The sequence below is a fragment of the Scomber scombrus genome, chromosome 7 (genome assembly GCF_963691925.1).
Source record: "Scomber scombrus chromosome 7, fScoSco1.1, whole genome shotgun sequence".
Classification (NCBI taxonomy): Eukaryota; Metazoa; Chordata; class Actinopteri; order Scombriformes; family Scombridae; genus Scomber; species Scomber scombrus.
Genome location: NC_084976.1, coordinates 23,406,463 through 23,426,111, shown reverse-complemented (window position 1 = coordinate 23,426,111; position 19,649 = coordinate 23,406,463). Strand labels below are relative to the sequence as shown.

Genomic DNA, 19,649 nt, shown 5'->3' with positions numbered 1-19,649 from the left:
TTCCTCCAATACCCCTACACAAGACACCCAAGAGGGACACATTCATGAACATTTTCCTAGTTTGCAGTATTCATTTGGTGTGCAGCCTTGACCATTGTGGTATACATTTTTAAAAGCTGGTTCACTGTTCCATGACATGAGTGGAATCAGTGCTGCTCCTCCCGAATCTGAGGTTAAGAACTCGGTCAGTACCTTCAGGTATAAGCCTTCCCTGAAAAGCTGGCTGGCCTGGCCGCCTCTGTGATGTGTACAGTTGCCTGACAGGGATTTCGTAGGATTGATGGTGCCATTGTTGCCTTGTGCTGGATAATACAATACGAACACAGTGTCAAAGAGGAATTGAAAGAGAGTCTTAATTTGAAAATGTATGAAAATAATCTCTGCACAACTGAGTAGTGTCAGGTGTATAGGAGGAAAGTGCAACGTGTAAATGAAAAAAACCTCCTCCACATTGTCTCACTCAATGCTATATGATTAGTTGGGTGGACTGAAAGGTTGTGATTCAATAAAAATAATGTAGCAGTGAGCGAGACAGTGTGTGGGAGCTTTAGTCAAGTCTTCATTTGAGTAGATTCCTCTTCCTTGAGAAATATATTCAACATTTGGGCAAAGGGAGTTTGGTAGAGCTGACTGAATGAGATAGCCTCAAATAAACACACCTAACAACCCCAAACATACCTCCTAATATGCCTTCATATCTTGTTTATTAAGCAAGTGTTTAACACTGCCTCCAAGATGCACATACTGTAGTACAAGGAGAAATTAACTATTCATGTCTTGTGGTAAAAAATACTTTGTATATTAGGTAAGCAGTTGTGAGTTTATCGGGTCACTTTGAGTTTTCTTTTGAGTCAGCATTTTCATAGCTGACATTAGAGGAACTGTGGCTTAAGGGACATTGGCCTGAGAGTTCAGCCTTGCTTGTGACTCATTTTAATTTTTTGTATCTATTCCAATTCAATGCTTCTTCTTGGATGTATTGTAAAAGTCATATCAGAATAACACCCTTCAGTCCTTTTATGAATCTGGCTTTTTTGCATCCCTTTCTCTGTCTCCTCCAAATAAAGCCAAGCCAACCAAACTAGGTATGACAGGCTGACTCTGTCAAACTCAGAGCCTGTCAGTCAGATGTCCTCCCACAACCTCTGCCTGGCCACTCTGTGAGGAGTGCAGGCAGAACAGTTTAGACAGCAGAGGAACAATAAACTCAAGCAAATGAATTTTACCTGCATTGTCCCCCATGTAATCTAGCTGTCTCTTTGATTGAAGATTGTGTTGCTGTACGACAATCTCACCCTCATACTATACTGTTCGGTGTCGCGCTCAGCTTATCGTTGATATGTTGACTTGTCTCACAGTGGGGTCGTAATTTATTTTCTGGTTTGATGCATTCTACACAAAAGTTCACAACACCGGCTTGTGATATTTTATATTTTTCAACAAATCCCATGAATAAAACAAATCAGTAATAAATGGACCAAGCCTGTGTCTCTCAAAAACAGTCTGGGTCAGATGCAGTTAAATTAAAATGTTGTTCAGTATGTATGAGTATGTATGCACTAAAGCACCAAATGTGTATTGATCTCCAGCTAAAAAAACGAATCCCCAAGAAAATTCACTACTTACTCCTGTCTGAGTATTGATTAATTAACAGCTTCATAATAAACCTCGAACACATTAAATAGTGCAGCACAGTAATTTTATATAAATGAATTACTGATTGTCAAAGATCGGTCAGTTGCTCATCTTTAAGTTAAACACTCGATGCTTATGCTGAGATGCAAATTGTAAACAACCAACTGTCTGCTAATGTCTGTCTAACGGCCACAGGCTGGCTCACAATTTCTCAACAGAATCAGTGATAAAGATTTACAATTTTTACATTTTTTTTAAATATAAAAGTAAGAATCCATTGTCACTTCTGCTGCTCCATCATTTCACTTTTCACACTGCTGTTTCACTAGCGAATAAACACCCCCTCTCCCTTATCTCTTTCTTGCGCTCTCTCCCTCTCTGCTTTAGTGTTTTGCTCCTCCTTGCCTCCCTCATCACCCTCCCTTCCACTTTCTCCCGCTCTGCATTAAGCCCTGCTTGTCTCTCTCTCTGCCGCTCTGATCCTGGGAGCAGTGCTTATGGGAGCTCCTCAGACCAGTGTGAGCCCTGCTGGTCTCCAGTCGCCTTCCCAGAACTGCAAGTGGAAGATGAGTGGTGGAGGAGAAGGAGAGGGAGTATTCATCCTCCTGCTCTAGGCTAGAAAAGAGGGGGAGAGGGGAAAAAGAGAAAGACTGAGGGAGAGAAAGTGGGAAGAGAAACGTGAGAGATACAGAGTGTAATAATAACAGGAAAAAAAGAGAGAGACAAGAGAAGATGATGAGAGTAGGAGAGAAAAATAGAGAAAAAAAAGAAGCCAGGAGTAGAATAAGAGAGAGGGAGAGCAAGGGGTGCCACAGGGAGAAGAGCAAACGAGTGAGCGAATAGGAGACGACGAGAGAGAGTGAGGGAGTGAGTGAGCGAGAGAGAGAGCGAGAGGGAGGGAGGAGAACAACACTGCAGACACTCGCCCACTGTCACTGCTCCACAGCCAGAGGACAGAGGCAGCAACGGCAACAGTGGAAGCGCGGACACGATGGAGGCGGGACACTGTACATCCATCCATCTGCAGCTCAGTCTCTGATTCTGAAAGCCTCCCTCTGGGACCATCTCGCCAAGTTGGGAGCAAAAAAGGAAAAAAAAAAGAAGAAAACTCTCTCTTCCTCTCTGTCCTTCACCAAGACCAAGTACCGGACCTCAACTCCTGCATGACTGATAACACACACACACACATACACACCTCATTATTTTTCCCTGTCTTACACTCACACACGCTCTCACTTCACTTCTCGTTGCCTTTTGGACTAGTGTGTTTGCTTTTTTTTTGTCTTTTTGTCTTTTTTTTTTCTTCCTTACACTGCCTTCACTGACCGTCTGAGCTGAGTGGATTTACTTTTATCCTGTGGCGGACCATGGGGCTGGGGTGGAGGGGTGCAGGGACCCTTGGAAAAAGGACAGAGGGGAGCCGGTACCTTTTGGTGACATTGCTGCTGCTCTGTGGTTTCTGGAAGGCTCACACACAGACAGATGATTGGAAGTCTGTCTACTACTGGGAAACAGGTACAGCTAAACCACTCATTAGACATAACATTTCATCCCTTTTCTTTAAATAAAGAGATGCTTTTGGTGGTGAATCAGTGTGTGCTGTTGATGCCGCTATGTTGTGTGACATCCCACACTCAGAAAGAAAAAAATCAGTCTGCTCTAATCATCCCTGTGCTTTCAGCTTCGTGATTTGTGGGGAAATGTGTTCTGTAGGGTGCAATAACTTTAAGATTTTAAGGGACATTTCAAACCACTGCATCCAACAGTGTTATTTTTCTATCATGTAGATAAAAGGTTCTTGGATCTAGTAGAGAAAAAAAAAGACATATCCTCATGCTTAACTGACTTGCATAGGTTGACAATGCTTCCAGATGACACACTTTGGTTGTCTCATAAATTTGTTATTTGACATATAAGACTCCACGCAGCTGAACTTCAAAGATACATACACTTGAAAGATGACCCAGAAATCTACAGTAAAGCTGTCTCCTCTTACTGAATAGCATGTGGCGTGCAGGACAACCATGATCCATTTTTGAATGGATTACTTTCATCTCCCTGAGTCTCAGGTGATGCACCATTATTGAAATGTTGCTGCCGTGTGTTACAGCATGCGGATGATTGATAGACACTGCCGCACAAATAGTGCTCGGGGAGGGAAGCAGAGAGCAGAATGACTTTTGATGGTATTGATACGAGATCAGCGCTGAATGAGCTGCAATTGTGTGTGTGTGTGTGTGTGTATTTGTGACTCATACATGTGGAAGATGTGGAGATTGATGCGTGTGTTATTTTGTGTGTTTCTTATCTTTACACATGCTCATGTTCTGCTCTGGATGTATCTGTCTTTAAGTGTCTATCAGAGAAAGAATCATATGGAGTCAATTGAGTGTCACAGTGAGATCCAATGAATTATATTATCACTGTTGACATGCTGGGAAACACACTGCCACCTTAAACTAGTGCTCAGCATCCATGCATCAATTTAGTTTAGGGAGGATAGATGATGCAGTGAGCCCTCATTATCACCACGATGATAGCTAATGGACACTGATTAAATGAATCTCTGCAGTCTTTCTTGAAAATATTTGGGAAATCCTTTAAGGTATAAATTAAATCACCATATCTCTCAGTTCATATATTATAATCCCCAATGAGACAGAGAAGTTCAGAAGGTTAAGGCTGGCTCTTTTCTCACACAAAGACATTTTACATAAAACTGTGTCTCATTACCAGTAAAACTTCTCCCTCTCTCTCTCTCTCTCCCTCTCTCTCTCTCTCTCTCTCTCTGTCTCTCTCTCTCTCTCTCTCTCTCTCTCTCTCTCTCTCTCTCTCTCTCTCTCTCTCTCTCTCTCTCTCTCTCTCTCTCTCTCTCTCACTCTCTCCCTCTCTTTCTACCCCCTAACTCAAACACCCCCTCTCCACTTGTCCTGCCCCGCCTCGCCCAGCACCAGTCCCCAATTGACGTATCCCACGTCTCTCCTGTGGTTCTGCATCTTTAAAGAGGATGTAGCTGAGTAAGGAGATTAAAGGAGCAGGGATTTAACAACCCAGGAAAGACAGCCCAGGGAACAGACTTGAGAAAGAGAAAGGCAGAGTGAGCACTGCAGGCAGAGAGAGGGACTAACTTAACCTACATCTACCCTACTGTAGGTCATAGTGATTACGCCTCTCTCCCACGCTACAGCACCTTTCTCCCACACTATACATGCTGCTCAACGGGAAAGCTCTAGGCTCTATGCTTTGAAATGTAATCCAGTGTTGGGAGTTTGTTCACTTCTTTCCAAATAAAAGGTAGCGCATTGATTTCAGCCCTGGAGTCTTCTTTCTTTTTTTTTCTTCTGTGCCACTTTGTATTAAATATGCCTGCAGAGTATTAAAATCACATAGGGCAATTTAGGGCTTTGAATCCCAGCGCTTTTCATCAAAATGTGATTATGTTTGCACAAGATTTGCATACTTTTCTTGCCAATCGAAGCTTGCTTTTTTTTTTTTTTAAGAAATAAAAGACACAAAATGTGATGATGTTTGTGCACATTTGCAGAGTGTGCAGTGGGGGGAATATTCTTCTTGTGGCAAGCGATGCTCTGATGTTTTGCATATTGATGAGTCTAGCTGAAATACGGCCCCTGTCTTCAAAACTGTGGGGAATTGGGCCTGCATTGCTTTTATTGCCTTCTGTGAAAATATGATGTATCTGTTTTGGAAGGTGAGACAGTTCAACACTGTTTTTTTTCTTCTCTTTTTGGGGGTGTGTGTGTGAGAATTATATTCAAATGAGGCAAATAAGAGACAACATACTCCTCCAGACACTGCTAGTGAATATTTCTGAAGGTGGTGATGAGGATAATGGCAAAAAAAAGAAAAGAAAAAGGATGAGAGTGATTATAGCCACCGTGAGCATTGTGGTGATGATGATGGTGATAATGCCATGCCACAGTTTTTTTTTCGGGGCCTTTGAGAGATTGCAAGGAGTTTGTCTCCCTCTCAGACGCTATTTTCACACCATTTTTCTTCTTGTCGCTTCCTCTCAACAGTGCACTCCCTATGCACTTCTCCCTCTGCATCTCTTATCGCTCTATTTCCCCGTCTGGCACTGATACTATATTTTGCATTGCAGTTTTAAGATCTGCAGCTTTTTTTCCTTTTCTTTGTCTCTCCAATCACTGCAACAATAAAATATGCTGAAATCCCACAGCAACCCTCTCAGTCACCAAATAGTAAGGAAGGATAAGTTTCCACACCAGGATGACAATGGATCAAACAAAATATCGGCTGTATTCGTGTGAAATAGAGAAGTGCTGCACATGCACATGCACAGAGGCACACGTACACACACTCAGCAGGTGTGTTTTCTGGTACAGTGTGTGCGCGCGCTTCATTAGAGTCTGTTGTTCTTGTTGGAGCGACAAGGTTGCCAGGTTTGAGCTATCAAGACCTCACATGCTTGCCTGAGGACAAAGCAATTACAGGAGGTGGAGTAAGTGATTGTGTCGTCAAGCAAACATACTGTAACACTTCAGTGTCTTGGCATTCACTGTGTGCGTCCGTGCGTAAGAGTCCTTATCGTATTGATGATGACGCATGTGTCATTTCTCCACTCGTTCTTGATTTATGTGACACAGGTGAGCTTTGCTACTAAAAACAACTTTTTAAATAACCTCTTTGTTGATACGGTGAGGCATGTGTCAACAGGTGCCAAATCATACGTCAGTCCGTTTCGACCTCCTGATCTGATCATCAAGTTCCAACCTCCCCCTGGATGCAGGTCCTTAATCTTTCCTGGTATCCGGATTATCTATCATTCAGATTACGCAGGAGTTGCCTCTGGTCTCTGATCAAGCCAATCCCATTTCACCTACTGTCTGGTGGTTTTATCGGGTCAAGGCACACTTCTTGGCACGTGTCTCTCAGCTGTGGGGCTCTCTCGTTAAGTCGCCTGAGTCATGCACGCGCTGTCTAACTAAAAGCACTAATTGACATACTTACCCTCCATGTGTGTTTTTCTACGAGTGAGTGCAGCGCCCGATGTTAACACCCAACAAAGTGCCGCTAAAATTTCATCTCTGATGGATTAATCATAAAGTTTCAGCCACTGCATTGACAGGTAACATTTTGAGATCTTTTGAGTTGACAAAGTTGAGACAGATAAAAGAAAAGCGATGGCTCTGTATCAAAACAGGCTCCTGATCGGCCACCTGTTACACATTCTGCTCAAAGCAGTGGCATTTTAATGTTTTTTTCATCGATTTACACATAATGAATCGCACACTTTAACACCTCTATCCTTTATTGATTGATCACTGAGACTGGTGGAAAATAATCCGGGGCAGATATGTTTTAAATTTTGTCTTATCAGACTCGTTAATCATTTCAGATCAATTAATTAGGTTGTGTGTCTCAGTACTGTGTGTGTGTGTGTGTGTGTGTGTGTGTGTGTGTTAGCATGTGTAGGCCTGTGCATTTGTCAGCCCCTTATCTCTAATGACCTGTCACTTCCCAGAAACAATGGAGTTTTAGTCCTACACAGTATCACACAACGAAGACCGCTGCAGCTTTCAGCGTTCTGAACACACTGCTATGTGTCACCACGTCGCGCTGATGTCACCTTTCAGTGCGCGGGGACAGGGCGACTGGCGCAGACAGGCCATTGTTAGCTGAATACATTCCTCCCTTCACCGAGGCACCGGCAGTGAAGGATGTCACCCTCGCCGAGGTTGTTAGCGACTCTCCCACAATCACCTGCTATTACAGCGGACCCACTGAAGAGGCCATCCAGGAAATTGAGGGAGAGAGGGTGTGACGGGTTCGCAAGTTCACTACAGCAAGGCAAGGTCATTAATATGGCAAAACGCCTTCAACCAAGCCGACTGTAGTACCAGAACACAAGACGAGACGAGTTCAAAAGAAGAGACTACAGGTCGATAAAAACAAAAGTGCAGTATTGATGTCTTGCAGGTGCCTCTGACTAATTAAGCATAAAGTGGCTTCTGGAGCTTTATTTCCTGTTAAGAGTGTGTATTAATTAGCTCTGATCATCTTAATGTGTGTGTAATCACTTTGGATAAATGCTCTTATTTACAGCCTCTCATTCCATAAGTAGGCTTCTTTGACTGTGATTGATTGATGTCCTCGACTGACCTGAGCACCAGCCTCACTCATTGGTCCAGATTTAAATTAGTACCTGCTGTCTCTCTGCACCCTGAGAATCCCTCGCCTTAAATAGCCGTGTGCTAATACCTGAGTATTATGTCAAGACGGTTGTCTTGAATTGCACCAGAAACACACGTCTGACTGAGTAGGTAAAGCCGTTTCATTTGATAGCAGCAGGAATCTGACTGGCATCACCCCAGCTGAGAATATCCCTTGGAGATTCCTGACTAATTTTAGTGTGAACATTTCAACGTGACTCTCTGTGACCCTCATTAGCATAGCACCTGAGGGCAGAGTCTGGTACACAAGAGCCTGGTAGGTAATTGGCTAGCCACTGTTTAAATTCCTTAGCAACAGGCAACAAATTTAGGCCATGCATATAAATTAACTCAATTTCCTTGGGATTTTCATTTTTCATTACAAAGTATGCCAATGGGTTTTATTTTAATTCTTTATGCCCGTGTTTTTGTTTTCAGTTTGTGGAAATGGAGGCTAATTCTGCCTGTTGTGTGTGTGTGTGCATGTGTGTCTATGTGTGTGTCTGGCCCTACAACCATCGGAAACTGAGGACTCAGCAGCCTGTAGAGTCTGTAAAGGCTCAGGAAAGGCAACAACAGCAGTCGCCATGTGGCCTCAGCATCTTTTCTGGCTAAGAGAGGAAGGAAGCTATTTTTCAAAGTAACTTTTTCGTCTCAGTAGCAAAAGAATGAGTGTGGCTGAAGCTCCAGCGGTCTGTGGTTCGGCAGCATTACAGTAGCAGAGATGATACACAGCTAGCCACCAGTGTACCATGACATCGCACTTGATTTTAAAAGCATTTTGCGGCACAATACGTCACGTTTGACCCAGATTGATCTGTTTTCTGGCTTTAGATATATTACCCAACTGCTTTGCACTCCCAGACTGCTGCGTTTTTGGAAATGGCCAATCCATCCAGTGGAGAAAGATGCCAAAGAGATGCCAGAGTTTGTTTAATCTAAATGGCAGAGCTTACACTAAGACCTGGCTATTACTGATATAGGAGGGATGGCGGGCTTAGAGATTACACTTCATCCAAAAAACTTTATTTAGAGTGACATAAGAGGATTCCCATTGCCTTATTCCACCATATTCAAATGGCTCATAACATATTTTTCGATGAGGCACTGTGTCACCGCCAGTGTGCTGCTTTGTAAATGGTCATGGCGTGAGTAAGCAGATCAGTGTTAGATTTATGTTATGTCGGGATATTTTTTGCTCTGATTATCAGCCTTGACCTGATATATCAAAATGACACGTGCTGCTGCTGTAAAAGGATTAGCATATGAAAGAAAAGACTGACCTGCTCTTTTTTTTTTTTAAACTTCCTGTAAATTTTGAGTGTTCTGGCCAAATTTTTTTTGCATGCCTACTAATCTTCTACAGTTGGCTAAAAGTCGAAGATTAGATGCCTTACTCAAGGGCTCTGTGTGGGAAGATGCTAAAGATAGAGCTTGTGTTTTGTTATTCACGTCCATTCTTGAGTTTCTAAATAATGCCGTAACCTCAATCTGGAAAACATCTGCACCTCAATTCCCCCTTGTTTTTACCTATTATCTTTCTCCAGACTCTTTTCTATAAGACAAACAGAGGGCCTTGTGTTTTTCCGTTTTCACTGAGGTCATGTCCTTATGTTGTCTCTCCACAAACCATGACTTAAATCTGCACTCAACCACAAGTTGTAACACAAATCAATCATGTGCTCATATTTGGTGGGCTGAAGCGGGGGGGGCAAATACTTTCTTGGTCAGGGAGAGATATTCAAAACAGGCGCTAGACTCCCGTGAGGAACTATGAGGCAGCTTCAGTGAGCTGAGAGGAAGAGTCATCGAATAAAGCAGTGACATTTACCTGAAAAGAGGCCTGCGCTGCCTCCTCCAATGCTATTCTAATAAAGCCATAGAGATGGAGGAGGCTCAGGAGTAAATATCCACCCATCCAGCAGCTCTGTCACTAATTCTTCATCTCTCCCACTGGCCATCAATTGTTCTTGCTCACTTGCTGGGTAATCACAGGCATATTTTACATTGTCTTCTTTTTTTAACATGAAAAGCTTCTTGCCTGACAGTAGTTTGGGTGTTGTTGCTTGGCTGTCAAGTGAGTATAAAGCTCATGTACAACTAAGTGCTCCGGAAAGTATTCATTGTTGTATGGCAAGAAGATTAATTCATCATTGGATCATGTGATGAACTGTAAACAGCATGCTATAATCTACTGTGCAGTCAAGGAATCAGATTTTAAAGCTATTAAATTTAGCTTGAACATCATTGAGATGGTTGCATTAGAATATTGAGCTGCTGATGGTTTGAATCTTATATAACCAGCATTGCTTTTGTTATTGAAAGTCACACTGTACTGATGCAGCTTTGACCCCATTTCTGAATGATTTTCTTCTTGTTTTTGGACCGTGTGTTCTTTGTTCATTGAGTATAAAATGGTGCAGTAATTCCTCAGAGTGCCCTAAGCGACAGTGACAGAACAGCGGCTTTAGGTAATTCTTTTTTTAAAGATTATTTTGTTGGCATTTTGCCTTTATTTAAGAATCATTGTGGTGAGATGGGGGACAAGGGAGGAGAGGAGGGGTTGCGTGGTTATATGTTACGCGCCTTAAATAATAGGCCACCAGGATGCCTGGTTTTAGCTGGTCTGTGGAATAATCTTGACCGGTGTTTTATGAGGTATGTGTTTTGAGGTTTTAGTTTAGTTGGACTGCACACTTGTAAAATACAGAAGCAAAGTAATTACAGAGCAATAATTAGCAAGACTAAAAGTCAGCTCTGTGAAGCTATGAACTAAATGCTAACATGCTCAAAATGACAATGTTGACAATTCTTGTTAACATTTGCTAATTAGCATTTAATGCAAAGTGAGGCTGATGGGAACGTCATTAGTTTGGCATAAATTGGACACCATTTGTTGCATGACTAGAGATCACCAAAGTTAAAATAATTCAGCCTGAGGATGACATGAAAGTTTGTATCAAATTAAATGGAAGCCCATCTGACAGCTATAGAGGCATTTCACTCAAACCACAAATATCAATCTGATTCCAGTGCTGGAGCTAAAAGTTATTGGGTCTCCAAAGTGACCAAAGAGGAATCTGCTGGAAAATATGAATATTTATGCAAAATTTCGTGATAGTCCTCCCAATAATAATGGAGACATTTCATAAAGAAACTAAAATTTCAATATCATGGTGGCACTACATGATAAGTTAAGGGATCACCAAAGTCAGCATGCTTCATCGTCTAGGAATGAATATTGAAAACTTAAATATTTTACGAAATTTCATGGCAATACAATAGTTTTCAGTATTCTAGTGTGTACCAAAGTTGCAGACGGACTGAGAGACTGATATTGTCACCCATTGAGCTGTATTGCTAGCATGGCTAAAAATATTGAAAAGAAAATACTACTCTGTGCTTGTAAACACGCACAGCACAATATATAATTATTTCCTAGAGTTGTCATATTCACCTAATTATCCTATTACCACGCCTGCTACCCAGCAACTAACCTTCACACTAACAGGTAGCTCTTAGTGCTCACAGACGACTAATAAAAAACATATCGACTGATTAAAATATTCCACGTGTTAGTTAAACTGTTAGTTATTGTCATTTTATTGTAAATATTGGTCACATTACAGTAGGTCAGTTCTTGATATGGCTGCCCAAATGTTTCTGCATTTAAAGTAGTTTTGTGCCAAGAAATATTTACCCTTTATGGAAGGTGCACATGCCAACAGAAATAACAAAAAAAAAGGGGGTTAATTTAGGGACAACTGCATACAAAAGAAAATAGTGTGAGTGTTAATTTAAACCCTAACACCAACACAATAGGACTGATATGTATAATGAAAGGCGAATGGAGAGAGACAAACAGAGGAGGCGTAGGGGATTTGTAGGCATCAAAAATCCATACAGAGGAGTTAAGGGTGAAAGAGCAAACCATGCCACGCTTAAACACTAGTATCAACATAATAAGCCAGAAATATATTATGGTAGATGGAGAGAGAGAGGGATAGAGTGGCTGGCTAATCACCAGCGACAAGCCCCTGGATTAAAGCGAGGGCAGCAGATGGCCCCAGGCAGGGCGAGGCTGACCGTATACGAATATCCCAGTAGGTTGATCAAGGGCTCACTAACTCCTCGTGCCTACAGCAGACAAGCACTGTGGGTGTAGAGTATCTGTCAGTGTTTTGGTGGTCGCTGCCCACCCCTACATTTATGGAGCATGTTGACGAGTAACATAATTAAGAAGGAATTTTAACCACTCCACTTAGTCATCTGTCTTACTTTAATTTGCAGGTTAGCTGTGATGCAGAGTAACTTAGACATCTAAGGTTTGCCAAAATATTATCTGTGAAACTAGTGATCTTATATCTGATCAGTCAATGAATTGTTTAGCCTATAAAACATCACACAAAAGTGAAAAATGCCTTTCACGGTTTAAGTTTAGGTTTAGTGCTAAAAATCCTCTTTTTTGTTCGACCAGCGGTCAAAAATCCACATTTAATATATGACAGAAGAAACCAACAAATTTTCACATCTGAATCTGAGAAGATGGAACCAGAGATTGTTACTTAAGGTTAATTTTCAATCAGTCAATAAATCTTAACATTATCATCTCCCATACATACCACTTGTATCATATCTAGTTTCATATCTAGCTTTATATCATACCAGTATGCCACACCAGTGTTCGAGTGCTAGTTACTTTAGCAAAATGTATTTACTTATGAGATGTTACGCAACTGTTCTCTTCAATTAGTTATTACTATAGTATACAGGATGTTTTCAGGTTTGTAAAAAGTAGTAATCATAATTTCAAATTCCCCAAATATCAGATTTCAGTCCTGGTTGATTTGGTGACATCCGCAGTTGCTGGTGTGTCTTTCTGCAACCACAGAAGAGAAATAGGTGTGTATCCATTTATAAAGCAGATGTATAACTTTATGTTGTTTTAATAACCATCAGCTGGGTTCATGCTGCATGGACAGCAGCTCATGTTCACCTTGATGACAAATCGCAGGTGCACTGGTTCTTACAAACTGCGGTAATAGCCTTTCACTTGCAGCTCTTCATCTAACAGCTCACTGTGGCTGCTCTCTACAAAAATGGGGGAAAAAACTGCTGTCTTATTCTGTTAGGTCATTTTTAGTAATACATGGTTATCAATGCAAACCATGGTGACAATTCAGATGCATTTTGGAGTCTGGAGACGATTGACCCCTAAAGTTGAAATGAAAATTGTGCTTTAAACATACAAGTAGAGTTAAAGTTTTCCAAGTAGTTCAGGTTGACTTACAGAAGATTGCAGTTCTTTGTCTTTTCATGCTTAACCAACAAGGTTATTTCTGTTGCTTTTTAAATGTTTGCATAACTAAAACTACAATCTTGAATGCCTTCCAACTCTTCAACCATCTATTGATTCAAATATCTATTCATCTGTTCGTCCATTAGCTTTTTTTTTCCTCCTCTCACTATCCATTGTGTGCTGTGGGTGTATGGCGTGGGCCTGCACTCATGGGTGTCACTTCACACTAGGTCTCTGGCAAACACTTACCCCAATTGACACACATACACACTGACACAGACAGACACACACATACACACAATAAATATCACAAAGATCACACTTGTAATCCATAGAGAGAAAGTTGGCATTTCCCTTTAACACAATGTTGGTAACAAGGCAGATTTTTACGTGTTTTAGCAGTTACAGTCAGGGAAGACAATTCTTTAGTGGTCACACCTCCGATTTATATGTAGCTCAGTGCTGGGATGTGACAGATTGTGTGAGAGGCTGGTTCTCTTCTCATATCTGTGTGGAAGTTAGTCAATGTCACCAGGAAGTCATTTATTTATAAGTGAGATTAAATTTGATGTTTTATCATTCTTGAGTTGAGGAATTGTTCAATTATTCATTAAATTAAGATTATGATGTTTACACGTGGTGTAACTGATAGTATGTGGTACAATATTCTTTGGCAAAGCATAACAGGTAAATATATATATCTGATTGTCATATCAAAGTCTATATTATCACTAGCCATGCATTAAAAAACACATTTTATGATTTTTTAAAGTAATTATTTTCATTTTTTAAGTAGCTATTAATATTTGGTTTAATGTATCTAAAATGTAATTGAGAGCATTTAATTTGAAGTGCCATAGTAACACAGAGGGAGAAAGTGTTAAGCATTCAAACTCATACATTTAGGACAATTGAAGAATCTTTGTTAGTAAAGAATGATTTAAACATATTGCACCTACTAAGTAACAAAACTATTTTTAACGTTACTTCGCCGACTGTCATTCTGTAGGTTTTTTAGCTCCATCATAGTTGTAGAGGAACTCCTTTCTCTCAACTCTGTTTCTAAAAGGACAATGTTGACATACAGTTTTCCAAGGATCAGTCCTTTTTTGAAAATTAAATTTACCATGTTTAAATTCGGGCAAAATACGGACAACAATAAAATTATTGAATTGTGTCACCGTAAGTATGCAGACGATACCCTAATTTACCTACATAACTATAGCTAAGAAAACCATAGTGTAATAATATTATATAATAACCATATCAAGTCAATAACAACGTTTACTCCTTACAAGCACATTACATCAGTTCTCACTGAGAACTTCTCAGGTCTCTGCACTTCAGTGTGTAATAGCATAGACTTTAAGACACCGCTGCCGCTTGTCTCCAAATCTCTCCGGGGACTAAAATCCATCTCGGACAGTCTTTTGCAGTATGAACCCACTAGGCCTCTCGGGTCATCTGTAGTCTGAGTCGGAGTCAGAGTCTGGAGCACATTTAGTCGTTATGCTTCATATAGGTGGAACAAACTCCCAGAGGACTTGAGACTTGCCTGACTTTCACTACCTGTAAAAACCAGGTTAAAAAAGATGCCTTTGACTGAATCTTCAGTATCACCCTCAGAAACTTTGTCCTTGGATTTTGATGCTGTTTCTATTTTTTTGGATGTTTTTCTACAGTAGTTTTGTGATTATTTCTTATTTAACACACAGAATATAGCCAGACATGTGTTTATGGGACCATGAGTTAGGGGGTATCACTTCTGTCAAAAATCAAGTTTGAACAAATACCAAAAGTCACGCAATATCTGCGATACCCAACCCCCTTGAAAGGATTCAGGCTCCGTTTATCATTCTGAAGAGCTGCCATATGTTTGTCTGAATCTAAAGTGAAGCTTCATGTTTTTACTGGACAGAACAACAGCAATGCTCAGACTATCACTAGCTAACTAACTAACATAAATGTATTATTTTTTTAAGCGTCCTCCCGTTCTCATTGGTAAATTTCGGGGCTCAATACAATAATCACCACTTTTCATTAAATATGAATGTCTTAAGAGGACTGCCCTGTAGAAGCACCATGGTGGCCTGTCAGGAGGTCATTCATAAATTCATATGCTGAAATAGCCTATCATATTTATGAAGTAAACCAACTTCCCAGATCCAGAAAGCGCTAAATTAGGACCTCAGACCATTTAACATTATTTTGCACACATACACCTTACCATCGACGACAAAACAAGGGGGGCATACTATAGCCTACAAAACGTTTAAAGCACCCACTGCTGGATGAGATGGCAAATAAAAACAAACAGTCTAATGTGTTACGGGTGACATTTTAAAATTTGAATGGGTTGATTATATTTCAAATATTGAATGAAGTGACAGCCCTACCATGAGTCAGCCTTGTAGTTTCCACTGTATTTATCATGGTCAAACTAGAGGGTGGAGGATGTGAGTTTCTAAATCTTGATCAAGGCCAGTTAAGTATTTCATATTGTGTGTGTGAGGTACTTACAGATATGAATTTTAATAATCAAGTCTAATTTTCAAACTAAAATTATGCAGTCTTTTGGTAATCCTGTAATCTGTGTCGGTGGGTTTTTCTAGTCCTCGGGCTTTGTGATCAAATCGGAGTGCAACCATAAAATATGCAAATTATCTTTTGTCATTTGGAGATTGGCTACTCGATTGTGAGAACACACAATTGGATCCAAAACAAGCACCATAATACAGACACACGGTGTAAAGAGTGGATGATACAGCGTTGATGTGTTGTCGCAACATACGCCTCAAAGAGAGGACTAATGAACAAGCAGCCAAGACAACCCAGGCTACTGTAATTCATTATGACACGTGTGACCTCTCTCCTCAATGCCACTGGCTGTTCTCACTGTGTCCTTCTTCTTCCTCTATAGACACAAAGGAATGTGCTACATACGTAAACCCTGTAGCACTATTTCTTCCTGATTAAATGTTTAACATATTCAGTTGCATTGTATGTTTTCTTTTTTTTTTATTGTTTTGCATTTCCATTTATTTATAATGTGTGAACTGTTTGTCTCCCTGCTTTCTTATTTATTGGCTGCTCTAGTTCACAGTTTCCAAACATGCATCTCGTACAGTAAACAGTACAGTATAACACTGTAAGCATACGTCTCTCTCCATACACCACACTGCACACAGGACTTGTGGCCAGAAGCGAAGCCAGCCTTGTAATAATGACATCACTGCATGTCACTGGAGACTTGTGTGATAAAATGTGGCACATGTTTGTGTTGACCCTTGCCTTTACTGCAGGCACTTACTGTATATCTCTCTCAGTAGCACGCAAACACTGCAGGATGCCATTTCATGTAGTAGACTTTCATTTTGACATTATAGTGTAAGTATCAATATTACTTCTATCTTAATCCTGATGTACACCTTTCAATGTTAAGTTTATTTCACAAATGTACATCTTTTTACAATATACTCAGATTCAGGCGCAAAAATGTGAAATCATTTGGGGAGACTCTTTTCTTACCTGTGTGTAACTGGTCAAAGCTCATCCGGAAATGTTTGTCATCAAAGAAAAAAAATGTCTTAAAGATTTTAAAGGGCCTCGGAGCAACAAATTGCAAGACAAAGCTTCAGAAAAAGGTCATCCATTACCTACCATGTTTACATTTTCTCAGTTCATTTTTCCTGAAAGGGTCAGTATTGAAAACTCAGTGGTCACACAGAAGAATGAGGGGAAGAATAGGGTCGCTTCCAACTGGAAACAGTGAATAATTGCCACTGTGCTACAGGCATTCACCCCTTTTTGTCTGGCACCAGCTTGCACTCAGGATGAGAAGCGCTAAGTTTTGTGGAATTACAGTCCTGCCTGAAGTTCTTGGAGGGCACCCGGCTGTGTGCTCCAGACTTCCTTTCTTTTAAATGAAAAACTCAACCCCAGTTGATCTCATTCTGTTAGATATCATCAATCTGGGTATGTGTTTGTTTATTTTTTTATTTATTTTCAGAGCAGTGTCGTTTATTTTCTTGGGTTGCAGACTTTCAATGTTCAACCTGCTTCATTTTCGTTTACTTCAGTTAGTGATTTCCTGTTTCGCTGAATGACTTTCAACAAGGTTCTTGCAGCTAGATATGAGGTGATGGAGAGGACAAAAATGATACCAGAGCAAGAGTTTTTATAGTTGAAGAAATAGCAAAAGTCTAACTCTTGATTGAAAACACAAGATGTCATACAGCAGCATTTCTTCACAGTCTATTGAGGCTACCCGTCAGCTGATAAATGGGTATGATTGCCTGTTTGATGGTTTTCTCTCTGTATGACGGCTGAACATTGGAGGAAAATAGCAGGTCTAGAAACATGCCTCTGCTCTGATATTATTCATCGATGTTATAGAGATAATTTATTCTTAACAAAATCAATTTGTGCTGCCGAGAAAATATGTTATTCTGTTTTCATATGAATGGGAAACATTGTTGGAGCTTATTGGCAGATCTGCTGGCATGCGTTTCATCGGAGTCAACTCCCCGTGAATTATTTATTCTTATAGTTTGATACTGAAAATAACGATGAGACAAACACATTTTATTGGATGGATTTTTTTTTTCTTACTTAACCTGCAGAAAAAGAGGGAGCTAAAACTAGCAGTGATTGAGCAATAAAGAGTAGTAAGGCAAAACATTCCCTGTGGGACTGTTAGAGCTTATATCTTATCTCACTGGTGTATTAGCCTCATTCTCCGTCACTTAGCAAGTTGGAATTCACTGAGCGGCGGCTTGCTCACTATTTATTGGATCGTACATCACAAATTTATCAGGTTTCTGTCTGGCTCCTATAGCCAAGCGATTGAAATAAGAATAAAGAAATAACACAAAGCTCATCTCTCCGTGCGAGGACTCACAGCTCTCCGGTACAGTGTGTCATTATAGTTCTCGTCATCTGTCAGTGGCCGCAGAGCAAACAGGCCGACCCGGCCCTCGGTCAGCCGGGCACACCTGCCTCAGTGAATATTGTGTTTGTGTTTCTCTGAAAGCACGACCGACAGGATTATATAGCTGTCACAGCTGTCAGTCAAACCTGGAGCTGCCCCCTCTAGCCTCACGCCCCCCCCCCCCCCCCCCCCCCCCCCCCCCCACCCTCCATCCTCCCTCATCTGTGAGCTGCTGACAGCTGTAGTCATGGCAACAGAGATAATGTGATGACTGTGTATATGTCAAAGTCTCGGCCCCGCTACCTGTGACCGTACCTGTGTGGCACGCTTGACATCTATTTAATGGGAATTTATTTAACTGTCACACAGTTAATTACGTGGTTGTTTAGCAGTCGAAAAACCATTTTTTATAAGTTGTGGGAGAATGATGAGTGAGTTTCTGTGAAATATGTTGCTTTTTTTTCATTATTTTTCTAATTTCATATTTTTAATTGTTTGTGAAGTCATTCAACTGCAGTTGTTACAGAGCAGAAATAAGGTCTGGACAGTATTAGTGATAGTAAAAAACTCATCTTCTGCTTAAGTAAAAAAGCAGTAGCACAGTGGTAAAATGTGCTAAAACTTAGTAACAACACATCAGCAAGCCACTCTGCTCTTTAAATCGGGTGTCATGTTCTTCCATTACCAGGAACACAGTCACTGCGTTTTATATTGAGTCAAACCCACGCTCACCGTCCAGCTGATGGAAGCACTTGCCAATATTACTAGTAAAAGCTCACCAAAGTGCATTCATCCATGGCTAAAAAATAGTCCCAACGAAAGTAATATTCATTTCAGTTTGAGTGAGATTTTCTAACTACATTTGAGTGCACTTTTAAATTTATTTTTTTTTTTAGAAATGACAAGTTTCATTTGTGACTAATGCATTGTGGATTTTAGTCTTTGCGTGGGAATTGTTAATAATTTAAAATGTTTAAACGTCATCCATAAGTAAACGTATTTAAGTGTAAGAAATAAAATCTTATCAAACATTAAAGGATAGTTTGAGATTTTTCACATCTTTCTTAAAACATGACCATATATACATTGAAAGGATTATTGGAAAATTCTCTTTCCAAAACTCTCCTGATAATATCTGATATTCTTTTTCCTCAAGCTGAAACAAAGCTGTTTATCAGAGTTACTGAAAAACTGACAATTTAGAGAAACACAATTGTTTCACCCAGCAACATCATATCTTATGATGATCTAATGATAAACGTATAATCCATATCTACAAAGTAAGTCCTAACTACAGAACAAAAAGGTCAAATATTTCCCCTGAAGTCATCCAAATAAAATGTATACACTACTTGTGTAAACTTCCCATCTCTAGAGTTCAGTGTGCTGCGTTTGCTTTGAAATGTGTTTGCCTGAACCCGTCTTCACTTTGCCATTAGGTGAGCAGGTGTGAGAGTTTGTATCCCAGAGTTCCCCATTAAACAGCTGAAGTTGGTCCCTCTGCCTGGAAGAGGTGACATCCCTGAATGGATTTACTTACGCTGGGTATCGGTTGGGAGCTTTAGCATCCCGTGTTGATCCAGATGTTGTTACA

At 40.5% G+C, this 19,649-nt stretch overlaps 1 protein-coding gene across 1 annotated transcript in view; it reads left to right on the top strand.

Moving 5' to 3' along the window:
• Positions 1–3,002: 3,002 nt before the first annotated feature.
• Positions 3,003–19,649, top strand: part of thsd7ab (thrombospondin, type I, domain containing 7Ab) — a 147,893-nt gene continuing 131,246 nt past the window's right edge. The window contains exon 1 of the mRNA XM_062422842.1: positions 3,003–3,150. Within this exon, the coding sequence (XP_062278826.1) occupies positions 3,003–3,150 (148 nt within the window). The remainder of the gene's footprint in view (positions 3,151–19,649) is intronic.